Raw genomic sequence first — 27,627 nt, 5'->3', positions numbered from 1 at the left:
CTCCTGGCCAGGCTTCACAAGGAATCAATTTTCCTACTCTGGTGGTGACTTTTTGGCCCCGGATGAGTTGGCAGCTGCAGCGGAGTGGGTTCTTCCAGTCCATCCTTGTCCTCTCCAGACGCCAATTCTTCCCCCGTCTACTTGCCTCCAGATGTGTCTGACGGTTTGGCTCTTGAAAGGAAGGGTTTAATTTCCCAGGGTCTTTTTGCTCCTGTGACTGTTTCTGTTCTGTTCAGAACTCTAGGAAGTATTCCACCAGGAAGGCTTACGCTCGTCACTGGTCTTCCTTTATGCAATGGTGTGAGGGTTATTCTTTGGATCCGGCATCTTGTATTGCCTCTTCGGTCCTTCAGTTCCTTCAGGATGGTTGCCATAAGGGTTTGGCCGTTTTCACCTCAAGGGCACAATGGGCTGTCATTCGGGCTATTCGCTCTCCTTTCGGTTTGCCTGAGCACCTTTCTTTGGGTGCCCCTCTCCTTAAGAGTTTTTCATTGCTGAAACCTCAGGTTCGTCCTGTCATTCCTCCTTGAGGTTTGCCTTTGGTTGTCAGGGCTCTTCCATGACCTCCGTTTGTGCCTTTGGGCTCTGTGGTTTGCGGTTTCGCTCTTTGAAAATGTTTTTTCTGGAGGCTATCACTTCGGCCCAGAGGTTAGGAGAGGTAGACTCTTTGTCCATCCGGCCTCCCTATTTACAGGTGTTTTCTGACCGGCTGGTTCTTAGGTTAGGTCTAAACGTCCTTCCTAAAGTTGTCTCCCTTTTCACCATCACTGGGAAAGAACATTGCCTTCTTTTTTCCCAGATCCAGCTACTCCTGAGGAGGTTGCCTTGCACAGCCTGGATGTTTTGTGGGCAGTTTCCATCTATCTCTCTCACACCAGGGGCTTTCCTCAGTGTGAGGCCCTCTATGGGAACTTTGGTGTGCTTCGCCATGGCCTGAAAGTTTCTACGCCTACTTTGAGTCGCTGGATTCATTCTTTGATTTCCTTAGCTTATGTCTCTCAAAATGTCTTTCTGCCAGTTGGTGTACAGAGTCATTCGACACGGGGCATGGCAGGTTCCTTGGTGGAGACTCAGTGGGTTTCTTTGTTGGACATTTGCCAGGCTGCAACTTGGGTTAATCCTGCTACATTTGTTTCCCATTACAGATTGGGTGTTCTGGACTCATTATTCTTTGGGTGTACAGTTTTGCATACCATGACCCATTGACAATACTAGTCTCCTGTTTCATGTCTTCTGGTACAATAAAGTTTCTTTATGCAGTATCAGGAGTTGACACTATCTGTTTTTGGGGAACAGGTTGTGCTGTGTTGGCTTTGGTATTTCCTCATGTTTGTAAGTATTGGGAGGAGAAATAGGGTTGTGTATTAATAGACACCCTCAGTGACGTTGGCGATACTTTTAAAATATTTGGGACAATGTTAAGTTCCTCTAGCTACGGCAGAATTCAAGTTTTAAGGAACGGATCCAATTATGCAGAGTGATCTATGTAACAATCTTGTAAGGGAGTTACTTAAAATGCATGCCCTTGAGGCTCACTGCTCTGGAACCTTCGGGATTTTATAATATATCAAAAAAATGTATGTTGAATACTGTAAGATTTCTAGTTGCTGGCTAACTTCCCGCCTGCTCTGTTTACACTACTTGTCTTCGGTTCCCGACATAATCATACCTTTTTCTATAATGAATGCAAAATGCATTTTAATAACTATCATTTGAATGAAAGCTTTCTGCAACCCCACCAGTGCTGAATGACAGCTGAATCGTCAAACTCTCATGCACGCCTGAATAATGGAATCTTTAAATGTGACTCATTAGGCACAGTCATGTATATATAGCACCTCTGAAATCGCTCTGACAAAGTGCGCTGATTAGGTAATATGCATTCCAGGGATTGACTCTGCACCTACCTAGATGCTGTATGATGCTGGATAAAGGTTTTCTAGCACTCTGAATTTTCAGACCACTTCCAATGGCTTCTGAATGCCTTTCTGCATCTAAAATATAAAAGAACAAATATTAAAATGTGCATATTATTATATCTTCCTATTGTGCATCAAAAATGTGTCTACTCTGTTCCAGCTCAATTATCCTGAACATCTCTACATACTGCTACTGGGACAGACATTGCATAGCTAAACTAAAATCTACATGTAATGGCATGTAAATACCAAAGAATCATTCACTGAATGTTTGTTTGTTTTTACTATTACAGTCATAATTGACACTAGTCACAATATACATCAGATGTAAATGAATTAAAATCTCCTCATTTTAAATAACGATTATTTCCTATATTTGACCTTCACCAGGACAAAGACTGGTACAACTGAGAGGGGACACATCATGAGCAACAGAGGCACAAAAGAGACAGAGTACCAGACCAGGCTTCCGCAGTACATTAAGAATGGGGTACAGCTGATGAAGCTGAAATGAAGGTTTTACATTTATTAGCACATAAACGTAGTGCTGCAATAATCATGTGTGACTTTAACCGAACTAATAAAGATTGTACGGGGACAAAATGTGCCCTCAGAGTAGTTTGCCGACATTTATAAGCGTGCTTTATATAACGTGATGTATTGGAATTGCACTAATCCGACATAATCGTAAACGTGTGTTATGATTTGCTTGTTTGAAATGTTTTAGCTTAGCCTAACTTTAGTGGAGGATTCGGCCTAGTTGCCTGGTCTCACGATTTAAATGCTCGTATTTTTCCAATGTGCTGTTAAACGTGTATTTTTGCTTGAAGCTGTACTTTTCCACTGAGATCGTTCACATGCTTATCTTAAGGTTTCGTGCCAGCCTGGCATTTTTCTCTTTGCTCCAAGGTCAATCTGCAGGTGCGGACAATGGAAGCTCTGAAAGTGAGTTAATTGGTATAAAATGTTGCAACTTGCGTACCCGTCTCCAAGGATAATGTATGCTTAAGTAAAAGCTTGAGAACTGTTGTTTTTGATTGGACAATTTGAAGCCAACCTATGAACCCTCCAATGGAAGACCCTACTGGATTTGAACTATTGTCTATTTAAACCAGGTGCATGAGAAGAAAGCAGCCATTACCAGCCCGATACCCGCCATTTCATTGCAGCTATTATGGCCCACCTTGCTGCGACGCCATTTTGAAAGAGACTTTGATGCTTTCTCTAATCGAGAGAAAGAGACTTAAATGATTCTTACCCTAGAGACTTTAACTTTGATTTGTCCCTTTGCATGAAGTAGTAGTTTATCTTGCCGCCGTGAGGCAATTGCCCCGTCCACCTTGCCCCTTTGCCCCGTCCCATGCTGATCGAGAAACGGTACCTGTGAGACGAAGACTTCCTTCAATGCTGATTGTAATTGGTAAATATGAAAGGAAATTGTACAATTGCATTGTGTTTCTTTTAGGTAACCAACTGCTGATTTTTTTGATAAGAGCCCTAGTTAGGAGCTTTTCTAAATTAATGTTGCTAAATTGTTTTTTGCATGAAGTCCCACATGCCGATGCTAATTTGAGGTTAGATGAGGATTCCTTTTGTTGCACGATGCAATTTGAGACCTTGTTATGCTGACCAATGTATGCAATTAGCCCATTACAGATTATAGTTTTAGTGATTTGCATTGCTATTATCGAATGCCTTGTTATTCAAATGCTGCATAGATTGCACCTGTTTCGCCGTTATGGACAGCTATTAATGTTCATTTACGTATATCATTTGGTGTTGAGACACATCTATATTGTGCTAGCTTTGTTAATATAGGGAAATAAATTCACTAACTTTGAATAAACTGGTGTGGTTATTCCTGACTGAAAGGCCAGGGTTCGCCGAAATGTATTCTGGATTAATTGTTAAGTGTTATGTTGATCAGGGCATTGCTTATGTTTGTTATTGATTATTGATTTGATTAAATTGACTGTTAAAGGGTGGAGAAGGTCCCACTTAGCCAAAAGATTCATCGGCCTAAAGAGCGTCCAAATACAGGTAAATTATTGGTACGGAACGCTCTATCAGTAGATGGTAGCAGAGGACGGTTTCGCCTTTTGGGACCCCGTACTCTTAAAGTACATGGTGTTAAATTAAAGGTTACGCCCTTTGGACCCCACTCGAGAAGTTGAAGTAGATTTTTCTTGGGTAAAACAGATTGACAGAATGATGATGGGCTAAGTCCACCGCGACTTTACCGGGATCTTGGAGCTTGCGAATTAAGAGAATGGAGGTGTGAGATCAGCGTTGGCGGTACTAGTGATGGTATGAGTGAAGTTAGGATTTTGCGCTTGCACAGCTTATTGCTGCAGTTTGAGTGAAAAGGTTGCGAGGATTTTAGAGAATAGCGGAGGTGCGACTCCGAGTGTAGAAGTAGGGAAGTCGTCGAACTTCATAGAAATAGCAGAGGTGCGACTCCGAGTGTGAGAGTAGGGAAGTCGTCGAACTTCATGTGCATGTGGCGCTTCGTGCATAAAAAGGTCCATGTGGTTGTTGTTGTTGAGACGGGCCCTGCGAGGTCAAGAGACTCCGGAGTATGTTGAAAAGTGTATGAGACACTTGTTTTATGTTGTGGTCTGGTTGGTTTAGTAGGTTGATCGGGCGTGGTCAACGAGTCGGTACGTGTGTTAAGGGAGTGAAAGAAACTTCGACTTCGGGCTTTGACAAAATTCTAAGTGCACTAGAATAGATCACTGACAAGTTGAGAGCAGAGTCTGCGGGTCAGATTTGCTTGCGAACGTGTGGACCGAGAAAGATGGAATAACTGCCGAGGCTAGTGAAAAATCCCTAAGGTCCTGAAGCGATTGTGTTACCCTTCCTGTAGTAAACCGACAGATCTGTTTTATATTTTTGGTAACTTGCGATACATGCCAGAAGTTGTTACGAGAGGAGCTGAGTGAAGGAGGACTAGCCGCGAGGCTTTGTCAGCCGCAGTGTGTGTGTGAGTGTGACGTCACTAGGAGCCGCGCTGGGATAGGTTGGTTGTAGAGAAGGGTCGCGCACGGATTGGACGCAGTCCGTGGGGCTCGATTGGAAGGGGAAAGGCAAGCGAAGAGTATTCCGGGAATTAAAGTCACCTATTGATTACATAATTTTGTGAAATAAAAGACGAGAAAATGAAATTTTTTAAAGCATTAAGGAGTGCGATGAAGGGGGAGTCTTACATTAAAGCGAGCGTAGGAGAGGAAACGCCGCCCGAAGGCACACCAGCTTACATTGTAATGGAGGAAAAGGTGGTAGCTCCGTGCCTTTGGCTAAAGCAATGGCACAAGCTGACAGAGAAACATGGTAGCGTAGCGTTCCCGATCCATGGGACATTCAATATAAGGATCCTAGAGAATTTGAGATTCGCGATGTACGACATGAAGGTACCTCCAAGGCCAGCACAGTTTGAGGCTCTAGCGATTTGGGAACTAATGGCTAGACAGCAGCAGCAAAATAAGTTTGAGACTAGGATAAGGAAGGTAGAAAAGACACTAGCGGACGCTAGGTGGGATAATGCACAGAAGGTGTGGAGGTCAGATGTATTGCAGGGGATAAAATTGTTTCCCGCAATTACTAAGGAAGAAGAGGAGACAGGTAAGAAAGTTACCTGTAAGACAAACAGGAGGTGTTCCAAGGATAGAGAGGACGAGGAAAAGTTGAGAAGAGAAGAGGAGTTAGAGGATGAGGAGTTAATCATGCAATTGCTGAACGACCGTCCACCACCTTATGCAGAGAGTGGACAAGGACCAAGTACCAGTTCTGCCCCTCTGGCATCGGTACAGAATAGTGAAACTCAGAGTTCAGGAGCATCATCGGGATCTAAGGACCCGAGTTTACTGTTCACCCCGCAGATACCGCAGGTTAGGAGAATATATCCAGATGTGCCCATGTTGAAACCAGCAGAAAATTATCAGCCGCAGATCCCAAGGTACTACAGCAGTGACAATAGTACGGGAATGATTCTAGATCCAGCCGCAATGGGAGGACAGAATGGTCACAACCCAACACTGGCACAAGCTGAATCAACCCAGTTTTTGATGCCTCAAAAGCAGATGCAGGGGGGAAACGCACATGCTCAGATGACGGGGAGTCAGATGGGCATGCCGGCAATGATGACCCATAGTGTGGGAATGAACATGTCTCAGAACATGGGAAATGGACAGAACCCAGACGCGATATCACTACCCATTACTGTAGGTCCACCGGTACCTTTGTACAGTCAGCCTAACTTAGGTATGAGCGGTCAGGGATCAATGCGGCAGAGTGGGACAGAAAGGAGGTGCATAGAAAACACTCCAGGGATAACTCCGATAGCGGCTCAGCCAACTGGATCTGGGTCCTTGATGGAGTTTAGTCCCATATGTGCTCAGTCGACACTGGTGAGGTCGAGTCCCCCACTGATAATACCTCTGTCATCGAACACTGAAAAGTTGCCGCAACCATCAATGGCAGTCGATGTGAACGCTACACTGATGGGGTTAAATGCGCAACAGCTGACACAGTGGTTCAACAGTCTGAATTCCACACAAAGCTCAGCCAGTGAGAAGGGAGAAGATTATCTGAATAGGGTCAGGTTGAACATGGAAGCACAAGAATTGGTGGAAGGGACTATGGGTGTGAATAGGTTAGAGTCCTACTCGGAAGAAGAGCTGAGGTATCTATGTCCCAGGATTACGAGAGAAGTGAACAAGGTACACAGAAGCTTGCAAGAAATAGCTGACAAAAACGGGGTTGATATAGACAAGACAAAACACTTGAGCAGGAGCTACAGGTTGGATTTCGGGACCACAGATTTTGAACACATGAGGTCAGCAGGCATGAAGGCGCACCTTAGAGAATTGTTGCAGAGTGCACAAGTGTGGAGGTGCTTAGACAAATGGGAAAGCAGATGGGTAAAGAGAAAGGAAAAGAGGAAAGACAGTGTCCCAGAGCTAAACGAGAAAATACCACAGAGTAGCGATGCAGTAACCATGTTACCAATGAGGGAGACAGCAGGGGGAAAATTAATACATGTACCATGGCACAGAAGCGACATTCAGTCTTTTACGGCTGATTTTCCCAAACTGAGAGAGAAACCGATTGAATGGTATCAACAGACTGATAGGTTTGTGAAGCTTGCAAAATGTCTCTGGGAAGACCTGAACACCCTCTTTGAGATTGTGGTTCCGGCAGATTTGTGGGAGGATTGCAAAAGAGCTGTAGGTTGGCCGACAAGTGAACCGGAGAGAGACAGGGATACGGGTGCACCATCACCTATGGTGATGAGCTTGTACTATAAGGTGATTGAGCATTTGAAGACGAAGGTTGCCGCGAAGAATGTGGATTGGCAGAAGATCGATCGAACTGCCCAAGAGGCTAAAGAGTCGATTCATAGTTACTATGAGAGGTTGTTGAAGGCGTTCAAGAACTACAGTGGCACGGAAACAATAGAGGCGAAGGACATGCTTCATTTTGTGTTTAGATTTGTGGAAGGGCTGAGACCAGAGATAAGTCAGATGATAAAGTCGCATTTGATTTGTTGGCAGTCGAAACCTATTGATGAGGTGTTGAATTATGCTAAATACTGTAGCGACGAAATTGAAGTGAAACAGAAAAAGTTGAAAGAGAAAGTGATGATGATGCAGCTTAAAGCAGCTCAGACAGGTCTGCAAGGTTTACAAGGGTTGCAAGGGTTCCAACAGCAGGTACCGCAGCCGCAGCCGCAGCCGCAGGGAAACATGGTGTTTCAGCCACAGGCGAGAGGCAGAGGCAGAGGAGGTTTTGTGAATAATGGTCCGGATTTGAACACTGTTGTGACTCCGAATGGTGTGCAGGCATTGAAAAAGGTGATGCCGTGTCACGCGTGCGGAATTGTCGGACATTGGAAACGCGAGTGCCCAATGGTGGTGCAGGAAGGTGCAGGTGTTGGTCAGCAAAACAATGATGTCAATGCATTTCAGACAATGAGGGGACCGAAAATGAGAGGTCCAAACCCAAATTTTCAGACCATAAATCAGCTACAGGGATTACAGCCCATGCAGCCGCAGCAGATGCAGATGCCCCGTATGCAGATGACGCAAATGCAGCCAATGCAACAGCAGTTTCCCATGGTACCTAATCAGCAAATGCAAATACCTTTGGCACCAATGAGTCAGCAGCAAGTGATGGTTCCTCCACAGGTTTCGGGTCAGGTAATGAATACAAATGGCACCGTACAACAGTTCCCATTACACAGTGAGGATGGAATAAACAATGTATGGGAGAGTGAAAGTTCAGGAGAGGAAGGAGATTGTGTGCTTGCAGCATCCTTGGAAGTTGATCAAAAGGGTCCATATGTGGAGGGAAGAATAATGGGTCATCGTGTCTCATTCTTGGTTGACACAGGAGCCACACGTTCAACTGTTAAGAGCATTGAAGTACCAAATTTGCCACTCTCAGGAAGGACAGTTCAAGTGGTGGGAGTAGCAAACAGGCACCTGACAAACCCAATTACAGATCCGGTGCCAGTCAGCATTGGTAACTATCAAGGGTTACACAAATTTGTGGTATGTGACTCAAGCCCGATAGCACTGTTAGGGAGAGACCTATTGTGCAAATTGGGTTGTTCGATTATGTGTTTGAACGAGGGAATTAAAATTCAGACGAGCAGTGATGGGGAAGAAGAGGACAGTGTAGAGGGGGATGAGATGGAAACTGTCGATGAAGAGTATCCTCTGATTTGTCTTTTCCCGATGATAACTGAAGAAGATATTCCAGCTGAATTACGGGAAACAGTCGGAAAGGAAGTGTGGGATATGACAGGGAAAGAGGTGGGATTGATGAAAGGAGTGGAACCAGTGAAAGTGACTGTAAAGCCCAATGCAACCTTTCCCCAGACCCCACAATACCACATGGCACAAGACACCCTCATGAAAGTTGCCCAACTCATTGACAAATTTGTAAAGCAGGGAGTACTGAAAGAAGTGTTAAGCAGTCCATGTAATTCACCAATCATGGGACTAATAAAGTCGAGTGGAAAGGTCCGAATTGTACAGGACTTGAGGAAAATAAATGACATCATAATTAAATGTTGCCCTGTCGTACCAAATCCAGCTGTGATAATGTTTCAAGTCCCTTGCGATGCCGAATGGTTCTCAGTCATCGACTTGTCACAAGCATTCTTTTCTGTGCCTCTTCATGAGGACAGCCAATTTCTCTTTTGTTTCAAGTTCTTAGACAGAGTGTACAGTTGGTGTCGAATTCCTCAAGGGTTTTCTGAGTCACCGTCAATATTCAATCAGATCCTAAAGAAAGACTTGGAAGCGCTAGAATTGCCATTCGAGTCAACCCTAGTACAGTATATCGATGACTTACTGATTGCATCAAAGACAGAAAGTGGCTGCACAGCCGATACCATTGCTCTGTTGAACCATTTGGGAAGGAATGGACACAAGGTGTCTCCTTCCAAATTGCAGTTCTGTCAGAAGAAAGTGAAATACTTGGGTCACCAGATAGAGAAAGGGTCACGGAGAATAATGAAGGAAAGAATAACAAGTGTACTTCAAATGAGTCCACCAAAGACAAGGAGGGAGGTGTGGAAGTTTTTGGGAATGGTAAGCTACTGTCGTCAGTGGATTCCCAACTTCTCAACTCTAGCAAAGCCTTTACTGAAGCTGACCCAGAAGGATGCCTTGGATCAAATTGAGCTGAAAGGAGATGAGATGGATGCTTTTATTGAATTGAAAGAATGCATGTGCAGGGCTCCAGCTTTAGGTATGCCTGATTACACAAAGCCTTTCACATTGTTTTGTCATGAACGTGATGCATGTTCTTTGTCTGTCTTGACTCAAGCCCATGGTGGCATAAACAGACCAGTAGCGTATTTTTCAGCTACTTTGGATCCGGTCGCAGCAGCACTTCCAGGGTGTTTGCGCGCCGTGGCAGCAGTTGGTATCAGCCTCACTCAGAGTGAAGGAATAGTGATGGGACACCCGGTAATAGTCATGGTCCCTCACTCAGTTGAGATACTTTTGACCCGCTCCCGAACGCAACACATGACTGGAGCAAGACTCACAAGGTATGAAACGATAATTCTGGGCTCACCGAACGTGCAGCTGAAAAGGTGCACTACGTTGAATCCAGCAACCTTGCTTCCCGGTGAAAATGCTGAAATTGAGAACGCTGAAGACGTCGAGCATGACTGCCTTCAGGTGACTGAATTTTGCACAAAACCTCGACCTGACATTAAGGATACTAAGCTTGATGAAAATGACCAAATTGTTTTCGTTGATGGTTCATGTCTAAGAGATGGGATGGGAATTTTGAAAGCAGGATATGCTGTATGTACTGTAACAGGTGTCTTGGAAGCGTCCTGGCTTCAAGGAGTCTATTCTGCACAAGTAGCAGAACTTGTAGCCCTTACAAGAGCATGTCAACTGTCTGCATTGATGAAAGTCACCATTTACACTGATAGTCAGTACGGGTTTGGAATTGTGCACGACTTTAGACAACTATGGTCACAGAGAGGTTTCCTGACTTCTTCAGGATCCCCAGTGAAAAACGGGGAGAGAATAAGGGAATTGTTACACGCTATTCAAATGCCAGCCGAAGTTGCAGTGGTAAAGTGTAGTGCTCATACAAAAGGACAGGACTATGTTTCTCTGGGAAATGCATATGCGGATCAGGTTGCAAGATTTTGTGCCTTGAACTGTATATTACTCAGGGATGAATGGAATTCGATAAGTGAACCAGAACTCGAACCAGCTGAAGCATTTGCCTTGAAGGTCGTAGATACAATAGATGAACTAAAAGCATTACAGAATAACGTCAGGGAGGATGAAAAAGATTCCTGGATTAAATCACAATGTATAAAGAGACCAGACGAGTTATGGGTTTCAAATGAGGGAACATTTGTTTTGCCAAATAGTCTTTTATCACAGCTTGCGCGGTTCTATCATGGGCAAGCTCACCTAGGGAGAGATGCCATGATAAGATTGTTCAAAACTGATTGGTTTAACCCCAGATTTCGTCAAGCTGCAGAAGCAGTTTGCCATCGATGTGTCACTTGCCAGCAGATGAACCCAGGAAAGGGAACAGTAGTGAACGCGAGCCACATTGGCAGGGCCAGTGGCCCATTTAGTAGAATGCAGATGGACTTCATTGAGATGCCTGTGCATGGAGGTCTGAAGTATGTGTTGGTGATTGTGTGCATTTTTAGTCACTGGATTGAAGCATACCCCACACGTAGAAATGACAGCCTTACAGTTGCAAAACTATTGTTGAGGGAGTTAATACCACGTTTCGGATTCCCGATCTCTTTAGAATCAGATAGGGGAAGTCACTTCAATAACGAGGTGATAAAGTTACTTTGCGCAGCGCTGAACATTGAGCAAAAACTGCATTGTAGCTATCGCCCTGAAGCCTCAGGACTGGTGGAGCAGATGAATGGTACACTGAAATCAAGAATGGCGAAAATATGTGCATCGACAAATCTGAAATGGCCTGACGCATTGCCCTTGGTGCTAATGTCAATGAGAAACACCCCTGATAGAAAGACTGGATTGTCTCCGCACGAAATTCTCATGGGCAGGGCTATGAGACTTCCTGCAGTTCCCGCAAATGCGCTTTTGAATATTACAGATGATATGGTGTTAGACTACTGCAAAGGTCTGGCTGACGTGGTTCGCTCTTTCTCTCACCAGGTGGAAGCAACCACCTTGCCACCGATCCAAGGTCCAGGACACGCACTGAAAGCAGGTGACTGGGTCGTGGTAAAGAAGCACGTGAGAAAGTCGTGTCTGGAACCCCGTTGGAAAGGCCCTTTCCAAGTGATCCTGACGACAACTACCGCTGTGAAGTGTGCGGGGGTTCCCAACTGGATTCACGCCAGTCACACAAAGAAAGTGTTGTGTCCTACAGATGAGGAAGTTGAAGCGCTGAAACTGCCAGTGCCTGATAAAACAGTGCTGAGCGCTGAGACAGAGCAAAACCAAACTGAAAGCGAACAGGCAGGAACGGAAGAGAGAGAGATATTCTCTGAGGACGAAGGGACCAACTCACTTGGGGAAGACCAAGGAGAAAGTTCAGACAGCGACGAAGCAGCTGAAGGTGACAAAGAACCTGAAGCAGCTGAGGGTAGCAAAGAGCCTGAAGCAGCTGAAGGTGACAAAGAGCCTGAAGCAGCTGAAAGTGATAAAGAGTCTGAAGAAAGTAACGGTGATGAAGGGCTTGAAAGAGGTGAAAAAGAAGGAGAGCCTGATCAGAGGAGGGCTTTCCCAGAAGCAGACGATAGAGAAAGAGAAAAGGAGAACGTGATTGATTCCCCAGAAGGAGGGGACAAGGCAGAACAGAACGAAAAGGCTCAAGCTTCCACAGAAAAGATCGCAGGTCCATCAAATGGACACGGTGCAAAGAGGAGACTAAGTATATCACCAATAAAACAAAGGACTAGAGAAAGTTTGAACGACGGAGAAAGGCCAAAAGTGAAGGAGAAAAGAAAGGAAGTGTCTGTCGTGGTACCATCCTCAAGTGAAGGAAAAGACTTGGACAAAGAGGAAAGCACCAGTGAGGCAGAATCGAAAAGAGAAGCAAAATTGAAAAGGAAAAGGATACCGAATAGGAGATATTCCGGTCCAGAATGGGCATATGTAGTCAATGACGATTGGACTGACGAATTTGTATCTCTAAGCCTCGAGAACGAAGAAGAAGAGATACCAATAGAAAAGAAAAGTTTTATGGACTCTGTTGATTGAAAGGGTGATAAATGACATTGCTTGCTACAATCTAACGTGATACAACCAGCTGAGACATTGCTAAACCGGATGAGACACTTGCTGAACTGAGAAAAGACTGAGTTATTGCCGAATTGAGACAAATGCTGCTAACCGATAAGTGACTGGCCTCTTGAAGAAAACTGTGTGAACATTGCGCTCGTTCAGCTTTGTAACTGAATAGCTAAATAGTTTCTTTATAGGTGCTTCTACCTCTCTGATTCTATACAGATCATGACGCAAAACAGTAGAAAGAAATATTGTAAATATGCGTGTATAGGCTTGGTAATTGCATGTGTACTAATAATAATGGCAATAGTGCTTGGAATGCATGGAAAGGGTGAGAATGAGAAAATTGATGCTTCTACTTTTGCTCCTGTTACTGTCACTGAACTAACCGCATTGAAAACACTAGAATTAGATGAGAGACACTTGCATGATAAGAAAGAACTTTCGTATAATGTTTTCTATCGCTTGCTAACAGAATATGTTGAGACTATGGATGCGAAGGATTGTTATGTGTGTACACAGATACCGACATCAGTAAAGGAAGGGGTGACTTATCACCACATGCCTCTTACATACGGGATTACATGTAGTATAGTAATGTCTAGGTTTTATGGTCAAACTAACATACAGTATTTTTACTCGAATTATGATGTTACCTTTGCATATGTTCCTATAATAGCGCAGCTAAGCCAGATTGCTAAAGATTGGGATGCTAAAATAATGAGGGAATTTTTCGAGCCAATGCAACCTTTTGAAACGGCTCACGCTCATAGGGAAAACCTTACCTGCTCGCTCTCTGCAGTAGAAATAAGCTTTTTAGATCGCACAGATGATAGAAGGGCACAAATGAATGCGAAATTAGAAACAGAGCTAAGTAAGAGGACTTCAGTAGATCATTATGATTTTGCCGCAATAAAGACACAAGGGAGAATAGCTTTAGATGCTTGGCATGTAGGGAAATTTTGTATATATCGAGGTGAATCTTATTATGATAACATTTTCGTAGGAGCGAGTGAGTGTAAACATACGTTTATCTTTAAGGCCAAATGGACATTCATGATGACCCTGTCATTCCAGGTGTATATTACATTTGTGGGTATAATGCCTATTATCGTCTTCCGAAGGGATGGTGGGGAAGATGTTATTTGGGTATAGTGTTCCCAAAGGTTTATCAACTGGATGACCTATCGATGATTTCAAAGACATCTGGATCCCATCGTATCCAGAAAAGAGAGACCGCAGCTGCTGTGGTAGGAGATATATTTGGAGCCATGATTCCTTCATGGGGAGTTGTGTTGAATTCCATCAAAATACGAAAGTTGTCTACTATAGTGGATAACATGTTGACAAAGTTTTCAGGTGCTATAATCCTGATAGATGCTGAACTTGCAGCGGAAAGAGCTATGACTCTTCAAAATAGGCTTGCCTTAGACATTCTTTTAGCAAAGGATGGCGGCGTTTGCAAAATGCTTGGTGCACGACACTGTTGCACGTATATTCCAGATAATAGTGTGAAGATTAAAACAATGCTTGCTAACCTAACAAAAGAGAGTGCGGACTTGAAGGAATTGAAAGAACCAGGAGTGTGGGAGAAGGTTGGAAAAGGACTTGCTTCAGTGGGAAATTGGATTGGGGGAATTTGGAATGGAATATTACTAAAAATAATACAGGGCATACTAATAGTACTGATTTGCATATTTGGAATTTGGGGAATGAAAAAGGGAATAATAATGATTATGGAAAGAATTAAAAGAAGGAAGGAAGAGAAAATGATGAAAAGAATGGCAGAAGAATACAAAGCGAAAACTAGGGGAATTAAAAGGAAAAGAGAACTGACAGAATTTTAATGGAATAAAATTTGTGGGCATGATTTGGTGTGATGACAAGTAGTCATCAGAGGAGGGATTGATGAAGCTGAAATGAAGGTTTTACATTTATTAGCACATAAACGTAGTGCTGCAATAATCATGTGTGACTTTAACCGAACTAATAAAGATTGTACGGGGACAAAATGTGCCCTCAGAGTAGTTTGCCGACATTTATAAGCGTGCTTTATATAACGTGATGTATTGGAATTGCACTAATCCGACATAATCGTAAACGTGTGTTATGATTTGCTTGTTTGAAATGTTTTAGCTTAGCCTAACTTTAGTGGAGGCTTCGGCCTAGTTGCCTGGTCTCACGATTTAGATGCTCGTATTTTTCCAATGTGCTGTTAAACGTGTATTTTTGCTTGAAGCTGTACTTTTCCACTGAGATCGTTCACATGCTTATCTTAAGGTTTCGTGCCAGCCTGGCATTTTTCTCTTTGCTCCAAGGTCAATCTGCAGGTGCGGACAATGGAAGCTCTGAAAGTGAGTTAATTGGTATAAAATGTTGCAACTTGCGTACCCGTCTCCAAGGATAATGTATGCTTAAGTAAAAGCTTGAGAACTGTTGTTTTTGATTGGACAATTTGAAGCCAACCTATGAACCCTCCAATGGAAGACCCTACTGGATTTGAACTATTGTCTATTTAAACCAGGTGCATGAGAAGAAAGCAGCCATTACCAGCCCAATACCCGCCATTTTGCAGGACATTGCAGCTATTATGGCCCACCTTGCTGCAACGCCATTTTGAAAGAGACTTTGATGCTTTCTCTAATCGAGAGAAAGAGACTTAAATGATTCTTACCCTAGAGACTTTAACTTTGATTTGTCCCTTTGCATGAAGTAGTAGTTTATCTTGCCGCCGTGAGGCAATTGCCCCGTCCACCTTGCCCCTTTGCCCCGTCCCATGCTGATCGAGAAACGGTACCTGTGAGACGAAGACTTCCTTGAATGCTGATTGTAATTGGTAAATATGAAAGGAAATTGTACAATTGCATTGTGTTTCTTTTAGGTAACCAACTGCTGATTTTTTTGATAAGAGCCCTAGTTAGGAGTTTTTCTAAATTAATGTTGCTAAATTGTTTTTTGCATGAAGTCCCACATGCCGATGCTAATTTGAGGTTAGATGAGGATTCCTTTTGTTGCACGATGCAATTTGAGACCTTGTTATGCTGACCAATGTATGCAATTAGCCCATTACAGATTATAGTTTTAGTGATTTGCATTGCTATTATCGAATGCCTTGTTATTCAAATGCTGCATAGATTGCACCTGTTTCGCCGTTATGGACAGCTATTAATGTTCATTTACGTATATCATTTGGTGTTGAGACACATCTATATTGTGCTAGCTTTGTTAATATAGGGAAATAAATTCACTAACTTTGAATAAACTGGTGTGGTTATTCCTGACTGAAAGGCCAGGGTTCGCCGAAATGTATTCTGGATTAATTGTTAAGTGTTATGTTGATCAGGGCATTGCTTATGTTCGTTATTGATTATTGATTTGATTAAATTGACTGTTAAAGGGTGGAGAAGGTCCCACTTAGCCAAAAGATTCATCGGCCTAAAGAGCGTCCAAATACAGGTAAATTATTGGTACGGAACGCTCTATCACAGCCCAACTTTGTTAGGGCAGTAGTTTCTGATGTCTAATGGTTCTTTTAGAAGATCTTCGCCCTGTGTTGATCCAACTGTATTAATTTGTATAAATAAGGGCACCACTGGAATGTCCACTCTTAAGATAAAATTCTTTGATATTGGTGTGTACAGAGGCCAACATAGTGCCGATTCTTTATTGGCTGCCAACTTGTGCAAATAAAAACATTGCCCTGACCCCAAGACCCAATTAAGGATATAGAGATCTTTGTAAGGAGAGAGTTGTAATGGGCAAGATTTTATCTTTTATCAACAGACCTGTCTTTTTGTCGGGATGAAGTCTGCAACATATGTGCATACTGAGATAGAGCCCCATTGCCTGAGACCTGAATTTATAACATCTGTGTAAACTGAATCATGTGTTTTGGTATAGATGTTTGCGTCTTGTGGATGTGGAGATTCTTAAGAGGCTTGGGGAGAGGGTTCAAAGACGAAACCTGCTGTCAAAGAGGTGTACATATGTGATCTGATGTACTGGTCAGGGTTTAAACCGGGGAAACCTCTCTCTACAACTACATCCGCCATTATTATATTCTTTAATTAATTTGGTCCAACCCTGTTAATGGAGTTTACGTCTGGTGCTCTGTCACTACATGAAGCCAAATGGTCAAAAGTGAAAACTACAGCAGTCATGACAGTCACCACAAGACCATTCCAATGACCTCGATTGTCACAGAGTGCACTCTAAATCTGAGGTAAGGTGTATTCTAAAAAAGATTGCATAGATTTTATCATTAAGGTTGTGAGGGTCAGGTTCATAGATGTTCATTCTATTATGATGTAGCTTGCAATATAGCATGATTCCCTAATTCACTCTTCTAAATGGCGAGATTCCCAAGTCCAAATCGTTGTTTCCTGTTAATAAGAGCATAAAAAAACAAAGTGAGTTTATTCTTAAATTCAGTAGTCAATCTTTTGAGACGCTGAATTAATTACTTCTTTATTGTCTTTTCACCAGAGCTGTCATCTCTGGCTGCCTTATCAACAGTCACTTAATGAATAGAAGACGACGAAGCCATTGTCTGGAAGATCAACCAATTTAATGGGTAGCAATCCTCTGGTTTCTTTGTATTTTTATTAAAGGATCACATTTTGTGTCATGAATTATTCACTATAATATTTGACATAACAGAACCTCACTAAATGTCATGCAAAACCACCTGCCATTTTGAAGACTGCTGGTATGCAAAATCCCCCGCTTTTAACCACAAAAAAATGAAGCTGGGTCTTAGTAAAAATGTGACAAAAAGTATGTTAAAAATCACTCCTTGCAATCAGATATAACGATTGTAGGAAGAGACCACAGGTGGTACACTTTCTACATACAGACCACAAAGGCAAGCTAAAACAGTATCTAAATCTATAAGGTATAAAAGCCCCAAATTCTTGGTGTTGAATGTTGAAGCTGAGAATAGATCAAGCGCTGTTATTTGTAAAATGGAAACCGTGGGAGATCCATCAGGGAACATCAGAAAATCTCTGTCCATATTGCGCACAATGCACTTTAACCGTATGTTATGTGTTTATATTTTGTAGTTCATTTAAAACAGAAAAGCAAAAAAAGTTATTACCTTGTTTAGAGAGCTTCACATTCGACATTCTCAAAATCTATTATCCTTAACACTGGATTGTAGCAATACAAAACATGTTTCATAGACAGTAAATAATAGGCTGAGTAAAGACGTTGACGGTTAACTATGATAATGGCTACTACCACTACTAGCGGTGATTAACAGTATTTGAGAAGTAAATCCTGCTGCATTTATAAAATTTGTTTGTAGGTAAAATATGTTGGTTCCAGTTATTATACAATTGCACTTGTACTGTGCTACAAAGTTTCTAAGTCTGGGATGTTTTACTTCTTATCATGTTAAGTTTATCTTAAGAAATATTAGGAAAGGAAGTTATGGTCTATCAAATAGAGACGAAGGTGGATTTTTTTGATGAATTATATGAATATGGTTTTATCGTTTTTTATCATGTTGCTTTTAAAAAGTGGATTACTAATAAGGGCAGGTAGGTACCTGCACTTACTAATAACACCACAATCACAAATTAGTTCCAGTCAAGGTCTCAATAAATTAATCCTTGCTCAACCCTTGGTAGGTTGGCCCACAAGCAGTTAAGCTTAACGTAGGGGACTTTTGTGTAAAGCATTTAATATCCACAAAACAGTAAATAAGTAAAACATAACACACAATACAAATCCAACATCAATCTATAAAAATAGGAAATATTTGTATCTATATAATGACACCACAATAACAAAAATATAATGTAGGGAACACCAGAGATATACATTTTTAAAGATTAAATCAAAACCTACTTTCTAGTGCCTAAAAATGAAATGAGCCAACCACAGACATCTGGTCACACCTGACTTGGTCAAAGTGAAAGTTTAAGGCTGACTGAAATGGAGGCCATGTTGTAGGCTTCGGTCAAAGTTTAACCTTCGCACTTAGTCACTTTTTTGTTTCTTTTTTCCTCAAAGTCAAGTGGGTCTCCACCGGCAGGCTGGCTTCCAAGTTGACGATGTCGGCTTACCTCAGCTCGAGGCCTCAGTGAACTCCTGGAGGTCCTGGAGCTCAGGAGCTTTCAGCAGGATAAACCTGAAATCCATGCCGGGTTGCGCTTTGAGGTCGGTGGCTTGACTCTCGACAAAGAATCCGTCACCTTATGGAGCTTTCTTTTCAAAATGCTCCAAATGTCTCTAAACTTCTGGATCCTCTTCCAGAAGGTCCATTTGAGGCCTTGAAGGGTCCACAACACCAGACAAGGTTTCAGAAGCTCTGAGTTGCTCCTTGGAGAGTTGGGACTACAAGTCCCACAATGTATTAATCAAATCCTTAAAAGTCCACTGGACAGTGGTCTATTGGGCTCTTCTTGCAGGAGCTGATGCAGGGGTCTTTGTACCTGTTGCTTGCAGGGAGTCCACTTCTGGATCTTGGAAGCAAGACAAAGTCCACTTTGTGTAGAAGCCCGGAGTGTGCAGTAGGTGCAGTCCCTCAGAGTGCAGTCCATCTTTGGCAGACAAGGGGTTCAGCAGGGCAGTCCTTCTTCTTCTTTCTTCCAGCAAGGATCTTAGTTGCTGGGCAGCTCTCCCATGTTTATCCAGGTTTCTTGCCTGGCAAGCAGGAAGCACCCCACACCAACTGGGTGCAGAGTGCCACCCTCTCTGATTACTACTTGCTTAGAAGTGTGGCACAACTATGAAAGTACTGTTTCTTAAAAATCCAAATGGAGAACATCTCTCGTAGAGGTTCAGATCTGGCCAAGCCCATCCATAGATGTGGCTAACTTTTACCTACACTCCCCTTCCAGACCCTCTCCTAATATAATTAGAGAGGCTCCCACCTGGCTGGGGGTGCAGGAAATTGGGGCGGTCTGGTTTCTGTCCCAACTATCTTTCCTCTTTTGAAGACCAGTTTGGCTACCAGTCCCCTTCCTGCTTTATCATCTGCTGCTGCAATTATCCTCCCACCAGATGTTCGTTTTTCTCAGCCCAAGCCATTTCACACCTCATTAGAGCAGCCTGGCCAGCCAGTAAAAGATTGACCAATCAGGAGTGGCTGCTACTGGGCTAACTTTATGTATCTTTTAGAAACAGTTCTAAAACTATTTCCCTGTAATAGTTATGATAAATCTAACATTGAAAAGTTGTTGGACTTATCTTAACTATTATTTTGGCACGTTGAATAAAGTTTTTAGTTCACTCCTATCAAAAGATAGACTTCATCAGTGTTAAATAAAGCCTTCCTTTTTTAGCCTATGGAGCTAATGCACTACAATGGGGAAAAAAAATATTGGCAGTTTGTCCCTCACCAGGGCATTTGAAACATTTTTATAATATCTCTACTTTTCATTACAATGTGCACCTTACCCTTGGGGCACGTAGGGCAGACCTTAGGGGTCACCAATGTTTAAAAATAAGGTAGTTTGAGACTTTGGAAGTACTTTACATTTTTTAATTCCAAAGTCAAATTTGTATTTTTTTTTTAAGCAGCCTGAAAGGTAGGGCTGCCTTTAAAATGATAGCAGACACCACAACAGTGCATCCATAAGTGCCTGTACTCCACTGGGTTCGCTAAACCTACATACCTTACCATATACTAGGGACTTACAGGTAGGTTGTCAGTGCCCATTATGATTATGCCTAATTTACATTTACATTTTAAACAATACATTGACCCTGGGTCTGGTTAACAGAGCCCAGGGCACAGTCAGAGTAAGTATCCACCAGTATCAATCAGAAACGAGGGTAATCAGGGCAAAAAAGGATGACTTTCTCACAGTTGCAATGTAAAATATACCCAAGATGCTGCAATGTTTATTATATATAAGGTTTCTGAGCTTTGCTAGGCATAAATCAAACAAACAAATAAATAAATGCTTCTGGTAAGCAAAATGAGTCCCTTAACTAGACTAGTTATATAATTAGGTTTTTGAAGGAAGATCAGAATATCCTGGGAGCACTGATAAGGCAAGAGGATGTACAGAAAGGTTTACAGAAAATTGAGGCATTCCTCTGTCCGTATTATGTTGTCTGTTGACCTCTGGCCTGGGAGTGGATGAGTGAGTAGTCATGCATTCTTTCCTCCTCTTACCCCTGTCTGTAAGGATCTGGCTCAAGCCCCACTACTGAGCAGAGGCAAACAAACAAGCAAATAAGAGCTGCAAGATTGATATACAACCGAGTCCGTCTCTATTTTAAGTTCTGCAAATTACGTTTTCACACAAACATTCTACGCTAGTGCCTTTTTATTTCATAACTGCCTCATCCAGCAGGGAGTGCTTAAGCCCCATCTGTTTCACCTCAGCGAGTCAAGCAACCTCTGGTCCTCTTGAATCCTCTGCCTGTAGCCTTCATGCTATCAGGAAGCCTACCCCATATTGAGAGTACAGGTACCTCTACCTCCACTTTGTAGCAGGTGGATTGCACCATCTCACCTCCCTATGGTTTCTGCATTCTCATAGATCTCTGCACTAGGTACCCATGAGCACTCTGCAGATCATCTCAGTGGATTCAAGATGGAAAGTGGAACCAACCAAAGATATGAGTGAAGACATGAGTAAAACTGATCTGATCATCTGCACCCTCTCTAGTTCTAACACAAATCATCCTCATTTGGAAAACATACTACAGAAAAGGGACACCAGCACCGGCTCCCCTTTACAGTCAAATTAACTTTAAACCCTTTGTCAGACCCCCAAAGCATTCCACAGTCACTTACCAAAATACTTTAAGAAACTGTATGTCGCACATGAACTAGAAACCTCAGGTGTGCCAATTTTCACATTCTTAACTGTTTCAATATAAAGAATGGTGGTGGATCCTTCCAGTCTAAGGGCTCTTCCCAATGAAATTCTACCATCACATTCAGATTAGAAAGTTAAATGATAATCCTACATTTCATCAGGAGCCTAACACTGACCAAGGGTGCTCTCTCTGGTTCCTAGAGACTCTTGATCTTTCTCATGGCATTGTTATCTTTTTGTGGCTGCAGAGATACGAGTATAAACTTCAGTGAATTCCAACCTTGCCGGATAACCATCTTCCACTGTTAGATCTCTAATAAATATGTATATTTGTTTTCGTCTTTCCTGTTTTTGTTCTCACATGACGAAGCACTATTCGACCCCATTAAGATGGACTATAGGGCTTTACAGTGTCTCAAATGAAATTTAAAAAAAGCAAGTGATAACAAGTGAGAAGTGCTATGATGGATGCAAATTATTTTTTGTACTAGCTTTAATTATGATTTGAGGCATAATTTTGCTTCCACATGTTTAATGCACACTTTGAATATTGGTGTTAAAAGCGAATGATTAATGCTGTTAACTTAGCAGTAACAAGTGCAAAATATGTGCTAAAACATTAGCTCTTATTATGCCTTACCAATAATTTAACGTATTCATATCACACAAAAAAATACAAGTGGCAAAACAGAACGTAAACTACTTTCACTGGCGTTCTATTTTGGATTTGAGGGTGTTTTTTGTACTACCTAGTTAATCGGAAATTCTGGCTTGCCAGATTTCGAAAGAACCTCATGTAAGATTATGGCTTCTTTTAAATCAAGACTCTTAAGGTAAGGTCACCAGATTGGAGCTTACTCCATTATCACAGAACAGTAGTTGACCACAAACGTCAACAACTAAAACTGAAGAGCAAAAGTGTTTCATGCTAACAGGGTCATGATTTGAAGGAGCTGCATTGTGGGGCTCTCACAACCAACCCACATCTTATGCATAATCCTCTTTCTCAAAGCTCTGTAGAAGCTGAACTCACAATGATTCCATTCACTTCTCTTTACGTCATCAACCATGGTAAAACAGGTGCAACATGCCAGTGATCTCGAGACAGGCTTATCTTGTACTTTAGGGCTCTTGCCATGCACATGCTAATTACCTATAGGAAAATTAAACAGCGATACAGGGAAAATGGCTGAATGGAATTACACCAAATTTTGCAGAAAGCTCAATCTTTACTCAGATAGTGTGCTTTTTGTGATTTGCTCAATCCGTTAAGTAATTTTTTAGAAATTCAGGTTCAAAATGTATGTATATTTCAGGCTGCGCTGGGATCCATGGAGTGAACAGATCAATAGATTAGATCTTATTGGCTGCTGTCAACATCAACAAAACTCATTGTGACAGCAAGTTTAGGACTAGTGGACCCTGTCCTGGAAAAAAAACATAAAGGGGGGATGGAATGGGGATACCCACAAAAAAGTAAGGATTCTTCCTGCACACCCAGTAGGGGTACTGGCAGGGAAGCTGGAGGTGCTGCTGGGGCCAAAGGCCTCGCCCTGTTGTCCCCAACATCTTAAAATGTTGTGGCTGCCCTGGGTCGGACGGGGGCACCTATTCAATATAAAAAAAAAAGGAAAAGTGTGCTCGCTCCCGCGCAGCCCCATACAATAAGGGAGCCTGTGTGGCCGCGGGAGTCCTGGGGCTCCCCCTGCAGCACCCAACAAAATAGCTGTTGGTGTGTCAGATGAGACCAAGACACCAACAAAAAAATATAACAAAAAAAGGGAATGAATAACAAATGAACGGCTGGAGGCATTCATTTATTATTCACTGCTCCTGGCAAGAAGCACCGAAAAATGCTCTTCTTTAGATAATAATAATAATTTTCATCTGTGGTGGGGCCCCAATCAGAGAAGGGCACCACCAGTATGTTGCTTAAATGCTTTGGGGGTGGGGGGCTGCAGGAAGTGCAGTAGCCCCCCAGAACTACTTTTGAAAAATGAACCCTATGTTTCCCGGAATCTATACAACATGACTCCAGGAAGATATGATTTTTTCAACCGTTCCCAGAGCTGGAGCTTTTGCTTTTCAGCTTGAGAATGCTGAGACCCTTGAGGTTGGTCTTAATGGCTGAATGAGTTTAATATTGTTGAGAATGCTAATGGGTTTGCATTTATATGTTGATGTGGTTATCCCTAGACAAAGCTAGAAGGCCTTTCTTGTATGCTGATGTAGTCACTCACCTGCTTTTTATATTTTGAATTAACATGAAAAATCCTAGAAGTTCACTAAAATAACACGCTAAAGTGACTTTATAGTTAGGTGAAAATATCACTCACAGTTAAACATTTTAAATTAACAAAAAACACCCAAATTCACCAGTTAGAGTTAATTGAAATAACTATAACTTACACCCCTGCCATGCACTGTTTATACCCTCACAGATGACATATTCAGTGAAAGCATTGATAACATAGCTGATGACTTTGTAAATTACATAATTTATGACAACACTGTGCATGGCGTGACACGTTATGATTATTTCAGTTAAGTATAACTTGTGAATTTCAGTGTTGTTTTTTGCTATATATGCCTTTTTCACCTAGCTATATTGTCACTTTAACATTGAGTTTAATCTGTAATATATATATATATATATATATATATATATATATATATATATATATATATATATATATTAAATAATGTGCATCAGCAAATTTGGTTTATGCTGAATTTTTTTTTTCATTATTTTAATAAAGGACATTCAACTAAAGCTAGGATTTATATTTGTGTAGTAGGGTAAAATAGCATTAATGAAGCCTTCAGACTATTAGTGGTGTTGGTTCCTTTTGCAATTATGACGATTAATTGCCAGAACTTTCTAAATAACGTACTGTTAATATCCTGTAGCTCTAAACAAGTAATTGAAAATTGCAAGTGAATATACAGTTAACAGTGTTTGTCTCATGTCAATTTCCCCATACTTTAGTAATACACTTGAATTTTACTTTAGCACCGTAGTAACAAATGTGTGACTTGTGTTTGTTAGTACAGCTTCTCTAAATAACATTAGTTATAGGTCCATCTTCATATTCACTGCCATGCTGTTTATATATAGGTATATATGTTAGATCAGATTTTGTATAGCAACAGCTACACCAACTTTGGCAGAAAGCTAGATCTGTATTTGGAAAGCTTGCTTTTTGTTACTTGGTGTTCAGCCATATTGAGATATTAAGCATAAAAAATTAGTGATATATTGACACAGTACTCCAGCAGTACTGTAAATTTAAAAAAATAGAGCAATCTAATTGGTTTAGAAAGATTTTATTTCCTAATGGCCTCTTTTATACTGTAAGACTGCCACTGGTCCTGCGGTATTGAGAAATCTGAATGCCTGCTCACAGCATCAACAGGAATGTTATGGTAGCCATTTTAGGACTCGGTACTTGATCTCCATTTCCTGAGTTCAAAAAAACCCAGAAGATATAGGGAGGAAGAGCAGGGATACTCTGACACACTTGCCCTTGGGTGGGGAAGTGTCTCCAAGAGAGGCACCTCTGTGGCCAAAATGAAAGGAAATGTGCAGTGGATCCTGGGGTACTCTCAGAGGACCCAGCGAAGGCTCTGGTGAGGACCCATGAGAGTACTTCAGGACTCAGCATGGCCTTCAGTATAACCTTGCAGGAGTACTATGGTATATTAGAGTGCTGCTACTGCACTGGTACCTAGGAGTACCAAAAGAAATAGGAAAGGTAAATGTGGGGCGGGTGTCCTTCAGCAGCTATGCAGTGGTTTGCCAATGGGGGAAGGGAGATTGCTGCAGGGCCTGACACCAGCCATACATGGCTGGTTGCCTACATGAGGTTGGGCGAAGGGCTGACTTGATGGCTAATCCCAAAGGCTGTGCGCAGTTTAGGATTGGTCGCTGAAGGGGGTGCCCTAGGCGCACCGCAAACTCCTAGAGGCAATGCGCAGTTGGGGGTTGGTTGATCAGTTATCAATGATGCCACCTGACATGTCATGAGCGCTGTAATATCTGAGGTCATAAGCAGTGCTTGGCATGGGTGCAAGCTACAGTTAGCTCAGTAAACTATATTTGGTGATTTCAGGGTTTCTTTTGTTTCAAAACAGTTTTCATATTTTCAAAAGGCCTATTTATAATATAGCTTTAACATTTGCTTTTTTTCAATAAACCTATAGGGTTTTTTAAGGGAAGCTAAACACCTTACCTAACTATAACAACACTTAAACCTTTCTTAAACCTTTGTTTTTTTAACATAAAGTAAGATATTATCAACATTACTAACTATAACATCCTTTAACCATTGTGTTTTTCACTGAAAATATAAAAAAATACAAAGAGGGTCGTAAACAGGCGTTTACGGCGAAATGTGTCTGAATTTATGGCCCTCAGGTATCAAAATCACATCTAGTGGGCAGCAATATCTTTATTCCTTCTTCATTGTACCCAATGGCTGTGTAAAGCCTGCCATGGTTAAGCCCAGACCAGGGGTGGGAAGAAAGTGGATTTAGTACAGTCTTGCCTTGTGATGGTTTAACCCCTTGGCAGCCAAGGACGTAACAGTTAAGTCCTTGGCTGCGGTGCTGAGGTGCCAAGGATGTAACCCCTCCATGAGCCTTACCTCAGCGCCCCCACTGCAGGGATGGAAGGGGACCCTCCTTTGGCATCTGATGACATCAGTGCATGATCACGCGCCGACCTCATCAGAGGCCTGTCCCTCCGCGCTAGAAGCTCAGCTTCCAGTGTGGATCAGACGAGGAATGCTTTTGTATTTCTTCTCTGATCACGTGGAGGGGCCGAGAAAGGCATCAAAGGAAAGGAAAGGCCTTTCCTTTCCTTTGATCTCTTTCTCATCATTTCTGCTGCCCGATCGCGATGCAATCGGGCAGCAGAAATGCCCACTAGACACCAGGGAGTTTAATTTTTTTTGTTATTGACATGAGGGGAGCGGCTTCTTGGGCAAGGGCAGCTACCCAGGGGAGCAAATTATTTTTAGGCCATTTGGCCTAATATAATTAGCCTGATCTAAACCCCCCTAGACACCAAGGATAATTTTTTAATTTATTTATTTTTATTTTTTATATGTGGGAAGCGACCCCTTAGGCAAGAGTCGCACCGGGGGGGGGGGGGGGGCAAAATTACTTTTAGGCCACTTCTGCCCCCCTTGGCAGATAGGCCTATTTTTATTAGGCCAATCAAACCACTGGACACCAGGGATTTTTGTTTTTGTTATTGACATGAGGGGAGGGGCCCCAAATTATTTTTAGGCCATTTCTGCCCCCAAGGGGTGCCGAAACCCCCTAGACACCAGGGATAATTTTAGGCAAGGGTCGCTCCCCGGGGGCAAAATATTTGTAGGCCTTTTCTGCCCCCCCCGGGGGCAGAAACGCCAAGAAACCAGGAATATATATATTTTTTTGTTTACTTTATTTTTTTATATATGGGGAGCGACCCCTTAGGCAAGGGTAGCTCCCCTGGGGGTCAAATTGTATTTTGGCCATTTCTGCCCCCTTGGGGGCAGATGGGCAAAGCACTAAACACCAGGGATTTTTATGGTTTTTGCGTCAATTTCACACAAGGGGAGCGACCCCTTAGGCCAGGGTCATTCCCCTGGGGGCAAATTTATTTTAGGCCTTTTCTGCCCCCCTTCGGGCAGATTGGCCTATTTTTATTAGGCTGATCTGCCCCCAAGGGGGGGCAGAAACCACTAGGCACCAGGGATTGGTGTGTGTGTATGTGTGTATTTTGTTTGGGGGGCAGCCCCTTGGGAAAGGGTCGCTCACCATGGGGGCACCTTATCTGTTGGCCATATCTACCCCCCTTGGGGGCAGGTTGCCCTATTTTTGGAAGGCCCGTCTGCCCCCCAAGGGTGGCAGAAAGCCAACCAAGGAAGATTTTTTTCCAAACTAACATACCCCTACCCCAAATAAATGGGGCCAAAGTTGTTCTACCCATCAGTGGGCAGATAGGGCAATTATCCCGATCCACACCCGGGGGGGCAGAAAGCCTACTATATGCCAGGGACTTTTTTCTTTTTAAATAAAAATTGTGGGGTGGTGGCTTCCAACCAGTATGGGCCTGGTTATGCCCCCACCCCAACTGAAGGGGGTAACAGTCTTTCAGCTCCCCCCGCACAC

General features: G+C 42.5%; 1 protein-coding gene across 2 annotated transcripts in view; it reads right to left on the bottom strand.

Moving 5' to 3' along the window:
- Window positions 1-27,627, bottom strand: part of MTA3 (metastasis associated 1 family member 3) — a 964,160-nt gene that overhangs the window by 246,372 nt on the left and 690,161 nt on the right. For both annotated transcript variants that reach the window (XM_069233985.1, XM_069233984.1), the window contains exon 15: window positions 1,908-1,994. In XM_069233985.1, the coding sequence (XP_069090086.1) occupies window positions 1,908-1,994 (87 nt within the window). The remainder of the gene's footprint in view (window positions 1-1,907; window positions 1,995-27,627) is intronic.

Source organism: Pleurodeles waltl, chromosome 5 (assembly GCF_031143425.1).
Source record: "Pleurodeles waltl isolate 20211129_DDA chromosome 5, aPleWal1.hap1.20221129, whole genome shotgun sequence".
NCBI lineage: Eukaryota > Metazoa > Chordata > Amphibia > Caudata > Salamandridae > Pleurodeles > Pleurodeles waltl.
The sequence above is the reverse complement of the archived record's forward strand: the minus strand, read 5'-3'. Positions and strand labels throughout refer to the sequence as shown.